Source organism: Catharus ustulatus, chromosome 17 (genome assembly GCF_009819885.2).
Source record: "Catharus ustulatus isolate bCatUst1 chromosome 17, bCatUst1.pri.v2, whole genome shotgun sequence".
In the NCBI taxonomy this organism is placed as follows: Eukaryota; Metazoa; Chordata; class Aves; order Passeriformes; family Turdidae; genus Catharus; species Catharus ustulatus.
In genome coordinates, this window is record NC_046237.1 from 13,435,285 (window position 1) to 13,452,230 (window position 16,946).

Genomic DNA, 16,946 nt, shown 5'->3' on the forward strand with positions numbered 1-16,946 from the left:
TAAAGGGTCCCACCCTATTTGCAGCCAACCTCCTTTTCCATGGTCCAGTGTCCCCACTCCCTGTAAATTGTCCCTGTCCTGCCTGTCCCTGCCCTTCCATGTGGGAATCCAAGGGTTGGGCCCATCCATTCTCTCCAGAACAGCCCCACAGGCAACAATCAGTTCAACATCTGCATATTGTGAAGTGACCAGATAAACTGAGCAGCTCAACTGAACATACACAGTTGTCATGGTATGAGCTTGAGAAAAAGAAAATAAATAAAGCTTTTGTGAAAGACTTTCCCCACCACCCACACAGGGAGGGTCCCGTTCCCAAGAGTCCTGGACCTCACCTGGCTTCTCACTTGTGCTGCTGTTTGCTGCCATGCCATCAGTGGCAAAAGCAGCGTGGGCTTGGTAAGAAACAGCCTCAAAGTGTGATGGGGATGGGGATGGCAGATGAGCAGGAAGCTTTGGTGGTCTGATTTTCCCATGCTGGCCTGGACAGGGATTAGAGCAGCAGAGCAGGATTCCTCCAGTCCCCAATGTTCTTTCCATTGCTTCTGCACATGGACAATCACTGGGGCCAAAATCTATGCTATCATTCATTCAGTCTGAGTCAGGAGATGCAACAAAACACCCACTGGCTTTAATAACTCCCATAAACTTTGATGAGCATCACATTTCTAGGCCGTGCAGCCCTTTGGGAACATTTCAGTTACTGCAGCTGTAACAGGACTGTCCTTTGGGGAATTTGTGAGGGCCAGTTCTGGGTCTGTCACAGTGGTCATATCCCCCCTGCATTGTCTTCTTGCTCCCTGAAGGAGGTTCAATTGCCTCTTCTCAATAAAGTTTTGCATGTGAAAGTGTGGTCAGGAACCCCACAGGCTCTTGGTGGAGCCTGTCCATCCTCTGGCAGGAAAACATCCCAAGCTTTGGATGGACTCAGGCACACTAGGGGTGCTCTGCCTGCCCTGGACAGAGGGCACAGGTCAGGCTGGACACCCTGCACTGGCCCAGCAAGAAAACACCGTGTTCAGCAGCTCAGGTTTCCTCCCAGGCAGGGGGAATTGCTGCTGGCCCAGGCACAGGGGTGCAGAGCCCCCAGCACTCCATGGGTTTGCTCAGAGCTTCCTCCTGCTGGGTGAGCCTGAGCCAGGTGGGGTGAGCAGAGCAGTCTGGCAGCTCAGCTGGGACATCCCCTCTGGGCTGCACCCTGTGCTCCAGCTCAGCCCCTCCCTTGGTCCTCACAGCCAGAGCATCCCTGGTGCTGCTCTGGGCCGGCTCAGGAGTCACCTCTGTGCCCACAGCATCTCCAGAGGGGCTCCAGCCCCAGCACACTCCAATCCAGGGATGTTCTTGGCCAGGGGAAGGATTTAAATAAAGGCCACCTCCCTCATCCAGAACAAAGAGTAGAGGGAAACAATGTGCCTCAGCACATGGTTTAAAAGAATTTTGGGGAAGTGGAGAAGGTCTGGAATTAAAACCAAACTGCCACGTGCGGGATATTCACAGGCAGCCCCAAGCAGGCACTTTCCCCACCAACAGGGAAACCTCACCAGCCAGACCTGGAGCCCAAATCACATTAGGAGAACTGCAGGGCTCTCTGCACAGCTCCTTCAGAACAGAGAAAGTCCCAGAGGGTCAGGGAGGGTGGGGACAAGGCAGCAAAGAAAAATGTTTTAAGCTTCATTTCAGATGAGCTCACATTTCTCAGCACTTTTATTTTTTTCACAGCCTTGGTGGGAAAAAAAGGCAATTTTGGTGCTGAACAAAAACAGCACAAGGTGTGCAGCAGGTTCTGAGGGCCATGAGCAGAACAGAGACATTTCAGTCCACAAAACAAAAAATGTAACTGAAAATTTTTTATTTGCCTTCTGGGCCTTATTTTCAAAATTAATCACATCTAGGTTTCCTCCCTGTAATAAAGCAGCTGGCACTGGTGACAATCAGGGTACAAACTGCTTTGCCATCAGTCCCCCAGTCCTGCTCCCCTCCAGTGCAGTGTCTCACATTGAAGAAATGCACCCAATTCATGGGAAAATTACCCAAAGCACAGCTGGGGGGAGAAACAATGGATTTTAAAAGGGATTTGCTTTACTACAGAATGTAGAATTAAGGAAGCTGCTTCTGTTAGAAAAATCAGAACTTCTGTGAGCCCAGAGATCACAGTGGGAGATTCAATGGGCTGAAGAGGGAGGGAGGGATGGAGAAACCACCTATATCTGTGGGTACTGGGCAGAAAAATGCTTCCCAACACAGAGGTAATGTGATGACTGCTTTATTCTAGAATTCTGCAATGTGCAAAAAGAAAAAAGAATGAACAGCAAGCTCAGGCAGCAAGGAATGGAGAAAGTAGGAAGTAAAAGGAAAGGAGAGAAAGTATTTTTCTTCCAGTGAGGAAAGTCCAATTCCTTGGGTCTGTTGGGCAGCAACACATTTCCAGGGCCAGCTGGGACTGCTCCTTCTGTGTAAAGAACTGCTCCCTTGGGCTTGGGACAGACTGACAGCCATTCTGTATCAAGGATATGTAAGGGTGTAGAGGGTCATGCTGTGGTACCTCTGTGAATGTTGATGTAGATCTTATCTATATCCATGTATGGTGAAACACCTACAGGAAAAGCAGTCTAAAATCTAAAAAGTGGCTAAATGACCTTTGATGGCACTGCCCTGTCTTCATCACTGAAACAGATAAATTAATGAAAGAGCTAAAATAATGACTAAAAAAAAGCTAAAATAATGAAAGACCTGCAAACACCAAACTTCTTAGCCCAGGGATTGAAGCCAGGTGAGGTCCCTGCAAAGCAAAGGCTTGCCTAGGTGTGTTAAGGATCAGCACCAGCCCCTGAATTTTAGGAGGAAGATATTGCCATGAAACACCTTCCCAAAAGTTTTTTTTCCTCCTCCTGTCACAAGATCATTTAAGCAACTGATCAGATCAGAGCAACCTTTCTGCTCCCTCAGCTCCCTGCATTTGGGGGAAAGGACACATGGAATTGTGTTCCTTTCTCTGCCACAGGATTTGACTGTTCACACAAAATCCTCTCAGCTTTAACCCAAACTGGAGCCACTTGAGTGTTCCCGAGGTGGACAAAGCCCTGGAACCAGAGCAAGCTGTGAACTGCCAAATGTCCCTACAAGTGCAGAGAGCAGAATGAGGGGCAGAGCCAGGCAGGTCCAGCCTAACCCTGGCTGCTCCCAGGGACACTGAGGGAATCCAACCCTCTGCAGCCTCCAGCTGGCACTGCTGCAAAAACAAGGAAAGGTTTTCCCCAGGACAGGCTTGTCCTGATCCCCCTGTGACCTGGGTCCTCTGCTGCTCTGGCATCAAGGTACTGACCTTCACTACAGCAGGAACAACTCAGAAAATCCAGTAATTCTTTCAGGAACTGGAGAGGCTTTGCAGTTTGCTCTCCAGCCAGACTAAACCTGAACTGCTAAATTCTTGTGCAGCTACAGATTTCTGTTCAATGTCTGCATTCAAATCCTTCTCAAAACATGGCTCTCACCTTCTTGGATACTATTCCAGTAATCTGGAATAAACCTCTAGGGGAAAACCGAGCACAGGGCAGAACAGAGAGCTGGAAAAATGTTATGTAGAAGATGAACAGATAAATCCTAATGATTCTCAGCTGTCAGCATCACACTCAACGCCCCATTTTCTTGATTTTCAGGAACTTCCTGCTGTTTCTATTCTGTATTTCCCTCCTGCTCCCAGCCACCACCAAGGTCCTTTCACCTGATTAAAGCTCAGCACCCCCTGCAGTTTGTGACAAGCCCTGTCTGGGGGGCAGCAGCTTTGAAAATCTGTTTTCCTCTCCTTGCTGACAACCCCAGATGCCCCAGTCTCCCTGAGAAGCTGCCCCAAACCTGGGATCTCAGGGTGTGGGGGCCATACCTGAAGGACACACTGCACAATGTCACAGTCCTGGGACCAAGCAGAAACTGCCAGCTCTCCATGGAGCTATTTCAGAAATGCTCTTTCTTTACACCAGCTGTGGTTACAAAATATGATTAAACCATGCTCTGGCCAGAAGCTCCCAGCAATGGAGTTTATTCTCACTGATTTTCATAGTAGCCACCAGTGATTTCAGCAGAACAGAAGCACATGAGCCCCAGGGCAACTGATCCCACTGGACTTGTGCTCAGTTAGGGAATGAGATGTTCCCATTTCCCTGGTTACTTCAGGAATATGAGCAAGGTCCCCAATCCTTTGAACAGCAAGTCCCTGAGAGTGGAGATAAAAGCACATTGTGCCAGAAGTGGGGATAAAGAGATTATTCTTCCAAGGCATCAGTAAATCTCAGGCTCACTGACCACAACAGCAAGTGTTTGTTCTCCCAGCACCTCCAGGGGCAAGTCTCAGATGATTTTCTCTTCAATGTTCTGGGCTGGAAGACGTTTTACCTTCACAGCTGGGAAGGAACAGCCCTGCATTGCTCAGATTACTTGGATCAGGTGCAGAACTGGGCATGACAAAATCCATGGAGAAACAGCCCAGCTGTTGGTCACACAGGGACATTCAGTACTTAAAATCTGGTTCCCACATCTCCACACAGCCAATTTTCAGCTCAGAGAGAAGAAAACATGGACAAAACCAGCTCTGCCTCCAAAAAGGTATCTCACACAGATCAGGGCAACCACAGCTGCCCCTCTGTTAAGAGCTCCATTCCTAAGCTGCTTTCTCACAGCCAGCTCAAGTAAAACTTTGCCTCTGAACACAACTGCACTTCAAACTCACATCAGCCTCACAAGCAGCGTGAGGCATTTGTGTTCATGCAACATTATTTGAATGTACCCTAGAAGTTTTTCCTAAAAAGAATAAACTCCAACTGTTATCTGCTCTCAGACTGACTTTTCCTGCATTAGTGAGGTTATTGCACAGCAGGATCTGAGCCTACAGCTCAACATGCTGCACTCAAGTACCAGTCATTAAAAGACTTCGGGGTTTCATGCACAAACCTCAAAGCACATCTACAAAATACACCAATGAAACTCTCCTGCAAGCCAGAGCTCACAGCTGAGAGTTGGAACAATGAGTTATTCCTTTATTAACTTGAATCTTTGTGATCCAATTTCACTAAATCGAACTTTACATTTAAAGCACTGAAACAGAGCACCAGCTCGAGGCCACACTGTATTTTTTAAAGTATGGTAAAGGTTTTTGATCCAAGGAAAAAGAAGCATTTAAAAACAAAGTATCTTTGCTTTTCAGCTATTTCAGGGTGTCCCCCAGCAAGTCACCAAAACAAAAAAGCAACTCCACTTCTCCAAAGTTTTACTCCCAACAGGAGACTCTTAGCTAGAGGAAGAAACAAGAATACAACAATAATGTTACAAGAGGCACTGATCCTGGCTTTATTCACTTTAAGATACATCCAACATTGTTATAGCTCACTTGAAATTCAAAATGCTTTCAAGAAACAAACCATAAAACCTTACAGCGCTGTCAAAGTTTCCAAACAGCAAGTGAGTGACTCCCAGCAATACCGTGCTCTGTGTTAACATACAAAGGTTAAAACTTAGTAGAAACCCTTCAAGTTGTGGTGTTTGCTGTATTGCCTTCAGAAGGACCAGCTCTCCTGGGGAGGAGGCTGCTCCCCTGACCTGCAGGGGTGGTGGTCCTGGGCCCTGAGCTGCTGCACCTTTTTCCCTCCCCCCGCGACATTTTGGCAATCAAGTGACAACTGTCCCCACTTCTGCTACCCAGGGGGGACCTTCACTCCCCCTCTGCATCTTTGTATCCCCAGCTGGAACAACTTCTACACAAAACCCAGCCAGGACGGCACTGGGTGGCCCCTCCCAGGTCACTGACAATGCCAGCTGAGGAAAGGCATGGGAAGATCCTGAAGCACAAAGTGTTAATTTGGAACCCAAATTACTTGGCAGTATCTCCTGCAAATTCAAGATTCATAGAAGACTGTGTTGCAGCCACCATACAATGACACACAGACCTACCGCTTTTTGTTTTTTGCTGCATTTAGATTCTTTTTAAAGTGATGAAGAGTGCAGGACTTCAGAAATATAAACGTTTCTCTATTAGAAGTTGCAAAATTTAGTACTATGACACTATGAAAACTTACAGTACAGTTTATTGATTCTGTGTTAAGATTCAGCACCAATCTGGTGTCTGAACTCTCTCAGAGCTATTTTTGCCTAATTAAGCAGTACCAGCATGTGCTGACCCCCTGTCTGTGCACAAGCAGGAGCAAGGCTCACGTTGGCCTGTCAGCCCTGGGACTCTGTGACTGGTTTCTGTGTTTCATGACAGCACAACTAAAATAAGCCTGTTATGTAAAAGCAAAATAACCTTTATCTAAAAACTTCATTCTGGGTCTTGGACATAGCTCAGTGACATGATCTGCAGAACAACACACCAACCCTTCCCACCAGTGTTTGAAGAAGAAACTGAAGGAAAAACCCAAATCCAAGACACTCACTGTTATAGTATCTTTAATTTATCTTGTGTTTTACAGAAGTCTGAACGGATTAAAAAGCACCTCCTTTCCCACCACGCTCCTTACAGTTGGTAAAATATATTCAATGAGCAAATGTACGTGAACAGCTTGAGGATCTGCATCTTGCAAGGATTTCACAGACCAATCAATCAAAAGCCAAATTTCTTGTCGTTTTTACAACCTTGCTTTAATACAATGGTACAATCCACTCTGATTGCAACCCTGTCCAGTCCCATCTCCCCAGAACACTTTGCCAACTCCAGAGTTGATTAGCAAACCTAGTTAGCTTTGGCACGGAGCTGTGCTCTCTTGCCTGTGACAGCCTGGAAGCCGGTTTTGATGCTGGCCACGGAGCAGCGGGAGTGGCAGGTCTCGCACTGCAGGAAGTATAACCTGGTGTCCTTCTGCAGGATGGTGTCGGGGGAGCGGCACGTGTGACAGGTCACGTACTCCTCTGCAGGAAGAACGTGCAGTTAGCCCTGCTGCTGCACAGCTCAATGGAAAAGCAGCTCCAACACACCCACCAGCTCAGAGAGGCTGATTGGGGAAAACCTAAAAATCGTCCCTGGTTAATGAAGAGGAGGTTTGTGTGGTACATTATGCACTGACACTGGTTTGAAGTTAATAATCAGTACAAACTTCCCACTGGTGTGCCCTGAGCTCCTCTGCTGAGGCAGCATTGCTACTGACACAGCACTAAAGCAGGATTTGTGACACATCATCTGAGTCCTCTCACCAGCTGTGGCACACAAACGCTGCATCTGTCAATTCATGGCTACAACAGACTGCAAAATTAATGACTGTTCTTGTTTTCCACAATCCTCATCAAAGCTAAGGTAGGAAGCTCAGATGAAAACAAGCAGCTCTCAAATGCTCTGATTTTTTTCATGTTTTAGTGCAGGACAGAGTACAGCCCATGGTCTAACCACAGCAGGACCACCTGTATTAGCATTATTTCATGATAAAGTAAAGTTGTGGTTCTTCAGCCTCCTCCATGGTGGGCACACACCTGGGCCATGCATGAGCCCCTGAGCAGCACAAGGGGCCTGAGAGAAATCTGCAGAGGGAAAGGGAGTTCTACTTACTGATATATCTTCTCAAGACATTTTCTATCTGTTTTTGCTGGAATCTTCCTTTGATTACCAGTTGGTTGTTACCATCTATCGAACCACTAAATGAAAAGAAAAAAAATTAATTATTTGATTTGCAGGTGTGAAGCATTAAAACAAATCAGGAACATGAAGCAAGATAAGGATGGGTTGGTTCTTCAAGAAGAGCACAGCCACAATTGTTTTGCAGGGAAAAAAATGCAAAATTCTGAGGCACTCAGAGCTACTTCCCACAGAAAGTTTTGCCCAGACACCACCCTCACCTGCCTGTCCATTCCCTTGGACTTGGAGTTTCCCTCTGTACGTCCTCACTAAAATGTTCTCTCCTCAATCACCCAGCACAACACTGAAGTGCAGGGAACAAAAGCCTCATGTTCCAGCACATCTATACAGATCTAACCCCAAAAATGTTGCATTTAACCAACATCACACAGCCCAGCAGCCTTACCTTGTACCCAATTCTGCCAACAAAAATGCCAGGAGATGTTTTGGTTGACGATGTAATCTAAAAATAAATAAGGAAATGTTTAATCTTCCCCCTTCAGAGAAATTTGGTATTTATACAGGACTGGAAGGGTAAATCCAGCTTAGTTTCAAAGGGAGCAGTGCCAGGGGTCTGCACCAAAGAGCACACACAATTAATGACACAAGAAACCTGAACAATCCACATAAAAAAAACCTCCCACTATCCTCAACTCAAAATTACAATAAGTAGTGAAGTCTTTCATTGCAGATTTTTCATTCTTAATGTCCCATCCCCCTAAAAAACCATTAAAAGTTCCCCTTAGAGCATAACCCAGATCCTCAGCAGGGTTTCACCAGGCTTGTTTTCTGGCACACTTCTGATACCCATCAGATCTGCATTCCCAGGAGTGCTCACAAAGAACAGAGCTGCCTTCAAAAGACATAACTGAGACATAGCTATCACTGTAGGAAACAATGAGAAAACACTACTGGAGTCCAGATCATTTACCAAGAGAACGGTATTTGTAGTCAGCTCAAATTAGAAACAACTTTTCCCACTCTTCTCAAGGCTTGCACATAAATGTCACTGGTGACCCAACTTGATAGAAGCTAATGAACTCCGCAAGTTTCAGCCCATGTACCATTTTTGTAATTTAAGTACAGAATTAGAAATTATCTCAATAAATAATGTTCAGAAATATCTTCTCCCAGAGAAATGTAATGAGTTCTCTGACTGAAATAGCTTCCACTCCTGATTTTCCACAGTCACTTGCCAGAAAACTCTGCCTTCAACACAGGAGCACAGAGCAGTGCATCCATCTGCTATTCCTGGGAAATCCAAGGGGGAAACTTACAATTTGCAGATATCTGTGAAGTTGACAAAAGATGTTTTCTTGGTCCCTACTCTCACAACCTGCGGGGGCTTCATGACAAATTTCCGCTTCTCTCCAGCCACCATGTCCGGGTTCTTTTCCCGCATGATGTTAAAAACTCTATTGAGCAACTGCAAAAGAAGGGATTCACACCCATGTGAGCATTTCCCATTTCTCAAAGTACCTCACTTAAAGCTACCTGAAACAGCATTCACAGTGAATATCAGAGTACCTCTGCCTAAGAGCATTTCCCCACCTGGTTCAGAACACACTTAAAATGTTCTGATAAATTCAAAATCCCAACATTGCTCCCCTCAAGGGTTTGCTCTGCCCATGGCAAAGGTGTTTGAACTACAACCAATGTGAAAATTACTGTGATAGAAGACATGCCTTGTTAGCTTCTGCTCAAGAGCTTCTGACTACAAGCCCTTCACTTTAAGTTAGAAATAGGAAAAAAAAAGCATAAGGCTCTACTGATGCAGATGAACACAGAAACCATGTTTTAAAAGTCTCTGGAACATTACCTCATCATATGTGTAGTCCCTTTCTGAGCCTGCCCACGCAGGTCCTGACTGAAGGCTAAAAGATATTCCATCATCTTTTTTGTTATCTTCATCCTCAAATGCTGTAAAGAAAGTTTTTGGGGATTCATTAAGAAACATTCTTTAACCTCATGCTTACATTATTTCTAAAAAGTACACAGGAGAAAATTCCACTAAGATGTGGACTCAAGTCTTCTCTGTTTGTCAGCAAGGGACACCAGCACTCATGGGAAATTTATACAGTGCTTTTATAGAACATTTTTCTGATGAATTTTGGAACAAAAAAGGCAATTGAACAGAACTTATTCACATATAATTCGCTTTCAACATCTCACAGAGTTAGGTTATACTTCTACCTTCATCCTTCTCCATTATCTCATCTTCATCTGGAAACTTCATATTCTTCTTTTTCTTCTTTTTATTGCCCAGCATGATATCAAGGTCATCTTCAGGTTCCACTGTCTCTGGCACATCTCCTTCAATTTTCAATTCCTGCAAAGAAGTAAGACTGTAGTTTATCCCGTGTTAACCACAGCATCAGAAATAACACCAGCTGCACACTATAGAGGTGAATATTGCTGACATCCACCACAGCCCTGAAACCCAACAGGTAAGAATGGAATTCCAGCATGCTGCAGAAAGAGCCCTGTATCCTGCACTTCTGCCATGAGCAGGGCCAGATTTGCACCTTCTGACTTAACTTCTGGCTAGCCAGGAACAAGGTCAGGCTGCACTCAAAGGCAGCAGCCATCTGAGGACAGGAGGGAACAAAACACCCCTCATGGTGGCAGTCAGGGAAAGCAAAGCTGTGCTACTCTAATTTGTTATCTCAATTCTGCACACTGAAAGAACACAGAGAAAGTATTTTGTCTTCTGAGGCAGATTAGAGGAACATTTTCTTCCCCAAAAGGCAGAATCTGAAGAGAAGGTTTATGTATAACATAACATTTCTCTGTCCTCTTGCTCTCTAGGCTTGCCAGTTACACTGACATGTGATACAAAAACACTACTTGGAATAAAACTTGAGAAGAGTAAAAATATCTTGTACACCTTCTGGAACACAGCACAGTAGCCAATCCTTTCTAAAGAAAACACCAGAGGGAAAACAGATTTCTTGGCAGATATGTGCACTTTATTTGAAGTGCTGGCCTTTAGAGGACTCTTCTGTGTGTGTCTTCTGACATCCAGTTATCTCTCTAACCCCAAAAGACAGTTAACCTTGAGGTTAATCAGCCCTCCCTACTGACTGGTGAATTATCTGCTCTTTGTGCAGAGCAGGCAGGTTTTTTCACTCCTGGACAAAAAGCCCAGGCAACATGTTCATCCAAAAAAACAAGAAAGACATGTAAAGTTTAGTTATGAACTGCACCAAGACACAATGACAGACTTGAGACAACTCCTGCACTGCCAATCTCAAGAAAATGGAAATAAGAGTTTTCAGCCATAGTCAAGTTTTGTAAACAAACCTTTACACCTTCTTCTGCTTCATCTATATCAAATATCTTTTTTGTTTTTTTCTTCTTTTTCTTTTGATTGAAGAAGTTTAAATCATCCAAGTCATCTGTTGTATCTAAAAAGTAGAAACAAAGGATTGCCTAAAGAAATGTAACTGCAGAAACAGTTCAGACATGAAGGTTTCTAATTTACATCCAAGCCTTTAAAACATTACAGTAAGACATGAGCAACTATCTGTAACCTCTGTGGATATCCTTCAGGTTTGAAGAGATCATGCCCCTCTACCCCCAAATACTGTTTTAGTTTCTGCATCTTCTAACTGTGTCTTTTGATTATTTCAATGTTTAGTCTTTCTGCTATACAAGATAAATTAGCCACTTTTTTTATTAGAGATGCTTGGGCAAAAAATGAGAAATGCAGGAGGAAGCTTCCTTGGTCTGCAGCAGGAGCCAATTTTATCAACAAACTGGATTTAAGTTAATGGCACTTTCTGAATTAGGCAATCTTGAAATGACATTGGCCTCAATATAAAAAGCAAGGTTTTATACAGAATCACACACTTCCTGAAAGATTCCAAAGAACACTCTGGTTATCACATTTAGAATTGTACAAAAACTAGAAACTCCTTCATCCATGTTTCTGTTATTCACTCTACTGCTTAAATGGTCAAATGAGAAAGAGTCATAACTGTGCAATTACTGCAACAACTGCATATGGAAGATTTAAAACTTTACACCATTTCAGAGAGTCTCTTTTCAGTGCCTTACACAAAGGACTGTCTGAGTTAGAAAACTGGAAATTACTTAAGCCCCTGGGAGTTTGGTGATGTCTGTGAACGTAATTGCAAGCAGGAGGGCAATCTGCCCTCCAAACAGGCAGCAGAGATTACTCACAAATCTCTGAACAAACCAAACTCTAGCTTTATACTCTGGGATGCCAAATTCTGGAAACTGGGCTTTGTGGTCCAAAACACAGTTTATCTGCATGGATTCACTTTACCTTTCTTCCTGCTGTCTTCTTCATCTGCTTCAACATCTTTGTCTTCTGTTGGCTGTGGTTCAACTTCCTTTGTTTCTGATTGCTGAGTCTCTTCCGTTTGTGTGTCTCCTCCTTCCTCATCCAGCATGAAGGGCTTCTTCTTTTTCTTCTTCTTCTTGCTCATAGTAGGATCGAAAATCATCTGTAAAAGACAGGAGCTCCTTAGCAGCTCAATAATCACCCTCCATTTATTATTTGTAACACTTTTCCCAAACTGCTTCTGGCCTTCAAATTCAACCGTGTCAATTACAAGGGAAAACTGAGAGTTCACAGCATCTGCTACTGCTCCTGCAGCCCAAGTTTCCTGTCACCTATTTATTAGTGCAGCTGAAAATATGTTAAAGCTGTGACTCTGACAAACTGGCTGACATCTCTATTTTATGACCATTATGGTCTCCAATTTTGCAGTAATACAGTACCACTCCACACAGAAGAGAATTTAACCCCACCAAAGCACATAGTCTAATTACATATCACTTCCACATTAATTCCCAGATTTATTCAAGGTAAGATTTGCCAACAACTCTCTTGACAAGAACACTCTGGATAAGCAGGAAACCTAGAAGGGGCTGGTGATACAGCAAGACCTGCATCAGCTCTGAACACTCTGAAATGCCAAAGGTCTCATCCTTCTCCCACCCCAGACTGAGAAACTGAACCTCAGAGGCCGGGTGATTAAAAGCTGTTAATGAGCTCTCTAGCCAGCAAAGCAGTTTAATTCACCTTGTCTGGCTGTGAAGAAGGCACCAACCCCAGACTCACTTTTAACCTATTCACCATCTGCAGACCTGAGGGATTTTTTCCAACACATTAAAACCTCTTATTTCACTTCAGACACAAGCCGACATCCCAGCTGTTGGTCAGTTTGTTACACACATCTGCCTGGACTGTCACACAACGGTATATATTAAATACAACCATTTTAGACATTTTCTCCAAAGTTTCTTATCCAGTAATGGAATAATGTCCTCACAGAGTTGTACTTCACCATCATGAACACCCTCACTCAGGAAAGAGCCAGCACTTCACCAAGGAGCAGTTCTCCACCATTTTGCCCAGTTACCCCCTGAAGTCTGGTGTTTTCCCTCTCCCCACAACACAACCTTTCCCTGTACTTCTCATTCTCCTACCCGTGCTGTTCTTGTGATATTCTTCCCATTTTCTGAAACATGCCCGTTTCATACAGGCTCTACTAAAAGCATCAAACTGCTCATATGAGTGTCTGAAGCACAATATCCCCAAAGCCTGCACATTTATGGGGACCACTGAGGCCTTCAAATGCTACAGTGGGTCTTTAGTTGTATTCACTGTGCTAGAATGATCTTCAAAAGAGTCCTGCCAGAGGGCTGCACACCACTATCTAAAGAGTCAGCAGAGGAATCATGCTGCTGCAATGCACAAAAATCACAGCATGTCCAACTGGTTCCACGTCTGCTTCCTCCTGGAGCTCCCCAGGCTGCTGGGACAGCAGGAGAGCTGTCTGCATGGCGCAGTGCACAGCCTCGGGATCAAGCACAAGTGCCTGACTCATTTCCATGAAGATGCTCTGCAAGACTTTGAAGAGGTTTTTATTACCTCATGTGAAACAAACCCAGAATCATGCCTTGATCAGATGTAACAGTTTCTAAGAATGAACCAGCCCACCCACCCCAAATCGCTCTTTTTGTGAAGCAAAAGACATCTGAACCGCCATAAAGGATCTCTTGTGTCCACAGAGACACAGTGTCTGCAGCCCAACCACACTGAGCTGAACACACCAAGACAACTCCTGGATGCAGCAGAGTGGTTTTCAGCACTAAATCCAGGTGGCCTTGAGCAGGGCCAGCCAGGCTTCTGCACACCCAACACCCACTCAGAACATGTCACACTCCTCTACCTGAGAGGAAGGAGGGTTAAGCCTCTCTTTTGCTCACCATGGGCTTCAACAAGCACTCAGCAGGAACCTTAGGTCACATTTGCTTTAACAAGAAATGATATAAATGAACCAGCCTGATAACCCAGCTAGTCATGTTCTGGCTTTGAGGTAGGTGTTTCCAAACTTTCTTTACTCCTTTTCTCTGCTCAGCACATAGTCTGAACTTTATGATAGCATTTAGTGCTGACAAACTACAAAGTTGCAGGTTTTCTACTGAAGGAACTGCAGCCCCTGGCACAAACACAACAAACTTGGAAGCTTTTCCTGTGTGAAAAAAATTATAAATTGCCACCCTGTTTCTGCTCTCAGAGCCAAATTCCCATATGGAGTTTTCTCCTCTGTAGACCACATGGTTTCTTCTCACATCCATCTCCATATACCTGCTCCTTACTTCAAGTGCCTACACAGACAAAACCCCAACTTAAAAAATAGCAAGTGAACAAACAGAGGGGAGAAACAGAATCAAAGTTTCATAGACCAAATGCAACTCAAGATTGAAGTCAGTGATCCTCTGAACTGCTGTGACAGTGGCAAATAGCAGGGATTCCAACAAAAGTTACAAATAAATCCTATTTCCTTAGTCTGAATAAACACAGGCATGTCTAAGAAGTAGACATTACCCATGTCCTGATCAAGTAATTTCAGGTATCCTTACACTACCCAGACTTGTGTCTAGAGTGAGGGGCAAATTTACTAACACCAAGCAGCACTTAAATTTTCTGTCTGCTCAAAATACAGTAGTATCTAATATTATTGCCTGAAGCTTCACAAACCTGCAGGACGCAAAGAAATTTTAGATCTTCGGTGGGATTATATACTTTGTAGGATTTTTAATAAACAGAACAGACATTAACAGACCACTTCCCCTCACAAACTTGGCCTGTGCCGCCCCTGCTGTGCCCTTGCTCTGGGCAGCACTGAGGGATGCTCACAACGAGTTTCATTCATACGCAGCTCTGAAAACTTTAAGCTACAGCTCAACACAATGAAGTTCTTACCATCTGTCCCAGTTTCCAGTGTTAATTGTCTTCAAGTGTCTTCACCCTCCATGACTTCATAGACTTTAAAAAGTTTCACCAGCTTAACAGCAATATCAAAGTACTTGGCTCCCAGCAACCAGAGACACAGAAATTCTGGAAGGCACCTGCACTCACTGCACGAGAGCCTGAGGAACAGTGCCAGCTCAACTGTGTTATCTACCATCATCTTTATTCTCCGTCACATAAAGTAGCCCAGAGGTGGAACTTCACTATGGATCCCAGGAATCACCTCAAATAAATCCACTATGCAAGAAATCCCATTTTACTGATACAAACTAAATTCAAACCATGAACTGCTCCGTGGCCCTGTGATAACTGATAACCTGAGTCAGACAGTACCTGATGCAAACATTCCTGAGTGCAGAAAACAGCCCAGACATGAGACCTGCAGCTCCCACGACACTGGCACAAAAATGCAACGTATTCATTCTAGATGTTAAAGCAGTTGAGTAAGCCAGTCACAGCTACCACTAAAATAAGTAGTAATTACATCAGTTCTCCTTTATGACATAGGACAAGCCTGTCTCCAAGGCTTGAGTGATCACTTTGCTCAGAAGGAAACAAGCTACACAGGTATTTTAAACACCAGAGAGAAGATACAAGGCCAGAAGCAGCCATCTCCTAGATCCAACCAGAGCAGCTTCCACGGGCTACACCAGGCTGAGCAGCTCACACACGGAAAATTTTCCTTTTCCCCCACGAGAGCAATGAAAATGAGGCCAGTAAAGCTGTAAACACAGGGCATTTACAACTGAAAAATTTCTCAGACATGGATGTATCAAGTTCCCTGGGACTGTGCCTAGACAAACACCACCAGATCCGGAAAACGTGAAGTTATCATTTGTTCAGATGTTGCTATTCGGCTCTCAAGGTTAAAGGCGAGATAATAAAGCGCCACAAAGCGAGTAGTAACTGCCTAAACGCTGCGTTTCGCTTTAGAGGGCAGAACACGATGGAGAAGCGGTGGCGAGGCCGTCTGCCTCCCTCACCGGCTTCTCCGTGCCAGGGGCGGCCGCCGGAAGCACACCAGGAGCTCCAGGAAAGCTCCAGGCGAGCTCCAGGCCTTCCCCGGACTCGCGGCCCCAGCACACACCCGTGGGCCCGCCGGAGCTCCGGGCAAGGCGCCGGCCCCGCGTCCGGCCCGGCCTGCGCCCCCCGCCCCGCGCAGGGCGGAGGCCGCGCTCGCCGCAGGCCTCAGGCCCGGCGCCCACATGGCGGCGGCCCCGGCGCGGCCCCCAGGCGCGGATCTCCCACGGGTGGTGGTGGTGGCGGCGGGTCTCACCTCGTCGCCGGACATGTCTGCGGCGGGGGCCGCGGGCCGGAGGAGCCGGGGTCGGTCGGTGCCGCGGGGTCAGTCCGTGCTCGGCTCTTGCATCAGCGCCGCGCGCCCGCCCCGCCCCGCGCCTGCGCGCGCCCGCCGCGCCGCCTCGCGCGATTTGCGGCGTTCCCGCGCTGCGCACGCGCCGGGAGCGCTGAGGGGCGGGGGGCGGAGCGCGGAGGCGAGCGGGGCTGGTGCCGCTTTCACAGAGTCCAGGGATTCGCAGCACGGAGCGGCGTGGGGGGGGATCACGATGCGTCGTCTGGTCTAAACTCCCAGCTCCGGCAGGACCATCCCAGGGCACATCGCACGAGATTGCCTACAGACGGTTCTGGAGTATCTCCAGTGAGGGAGACTCCTCACCCTCCCTGGGCAGCCTTGTTCAGTGCTCGGTCACTGCACAGGAAAGAATTTCTTGGTCCTGTCCAGCTAGAACTTCCTGGCCATCCGGTCCTGCCCGTTGCTCTGGTGCCGTTGCTGGGCCCCAGGGAGCAGAGCCTGGGCCCTGCTCTGACCCTCCCTGCATACAGGGACACTCAGGGCTGAGCGCCCCTCTCAGCTGGGGCTCCTCTCCAGGCTGAACAGCCCCAGGTTCCTTGGTCTTTCCTCATCAGGAAGATGCTCCAGGCCCTTCCTTATCTCTGCAGCCTCTGCTGGCCCTGCTCCCAGAGCTCTGTGTGCCCCTTGTCCAGAGGAGCTCAGAGCTGAACACAGCACTCCAGATGTGCCTCACAGGGCTGAGGAGAGGGGCTGCA

General features: G+C 46.2%; 1 protein-coding gene across 1 annotated transcript; it reads right to left on the reverse strand.

The window, feature by feature from the left end:
* Positions 1–6,415: 6,415 nt before the first annotated feature.
* Positions 6,416–16,297, reverse strand: EIF2S2 (eukaryotic translation initiation factor 2 subunit beta). The gene is made up of 9 exons (XM_033075111.2): positions 16,156–16,297; positions 11,880–12,060; positions 10,892–10,995; positions 9,782–9,917; positions 9,408–9,508; positions 8,866–9,014; positions 7,995–8,051; positions 7,523–7,608; positions 6,416–6,891 (listed from the first exon to the last, which is right to left on the reverse strand). The coding sequence occupies exons 1-9, from the start codon at positions 16,168–16,170 to the stop codon at positions 6,716–6,718; spliced, it is 1,005 nt and encodes a 334-aa protein (XP_032931002.1). The 5' UTR covers positions 16,171–16,297; the 3' UTR covers positions 6,416–6,715.
* Positions 16,298–16,946: the final 649 nt, after the last annotated feature.

Excerpts from the sequence above, each read along its gene's own strand:
- EIF2S2 (XM_033075111.2), bottom strand. Across the intron at positions 9,918-10,891 it reads AAGCAGAAGAAGGTGTAAAG|GAATTGAAAATTGAAGGAGA; the intron begins GTTTGTTTACAA and ends ACTTCTTTGCAG. Across the intron at positions 6,892-7,522 it reads TGTCTTGAGAAGATATATCA|AGGAGTACGTGACCTGTCAC; the intron begins GTAAGTAGAACT and ends TTCTTCCTGCAG.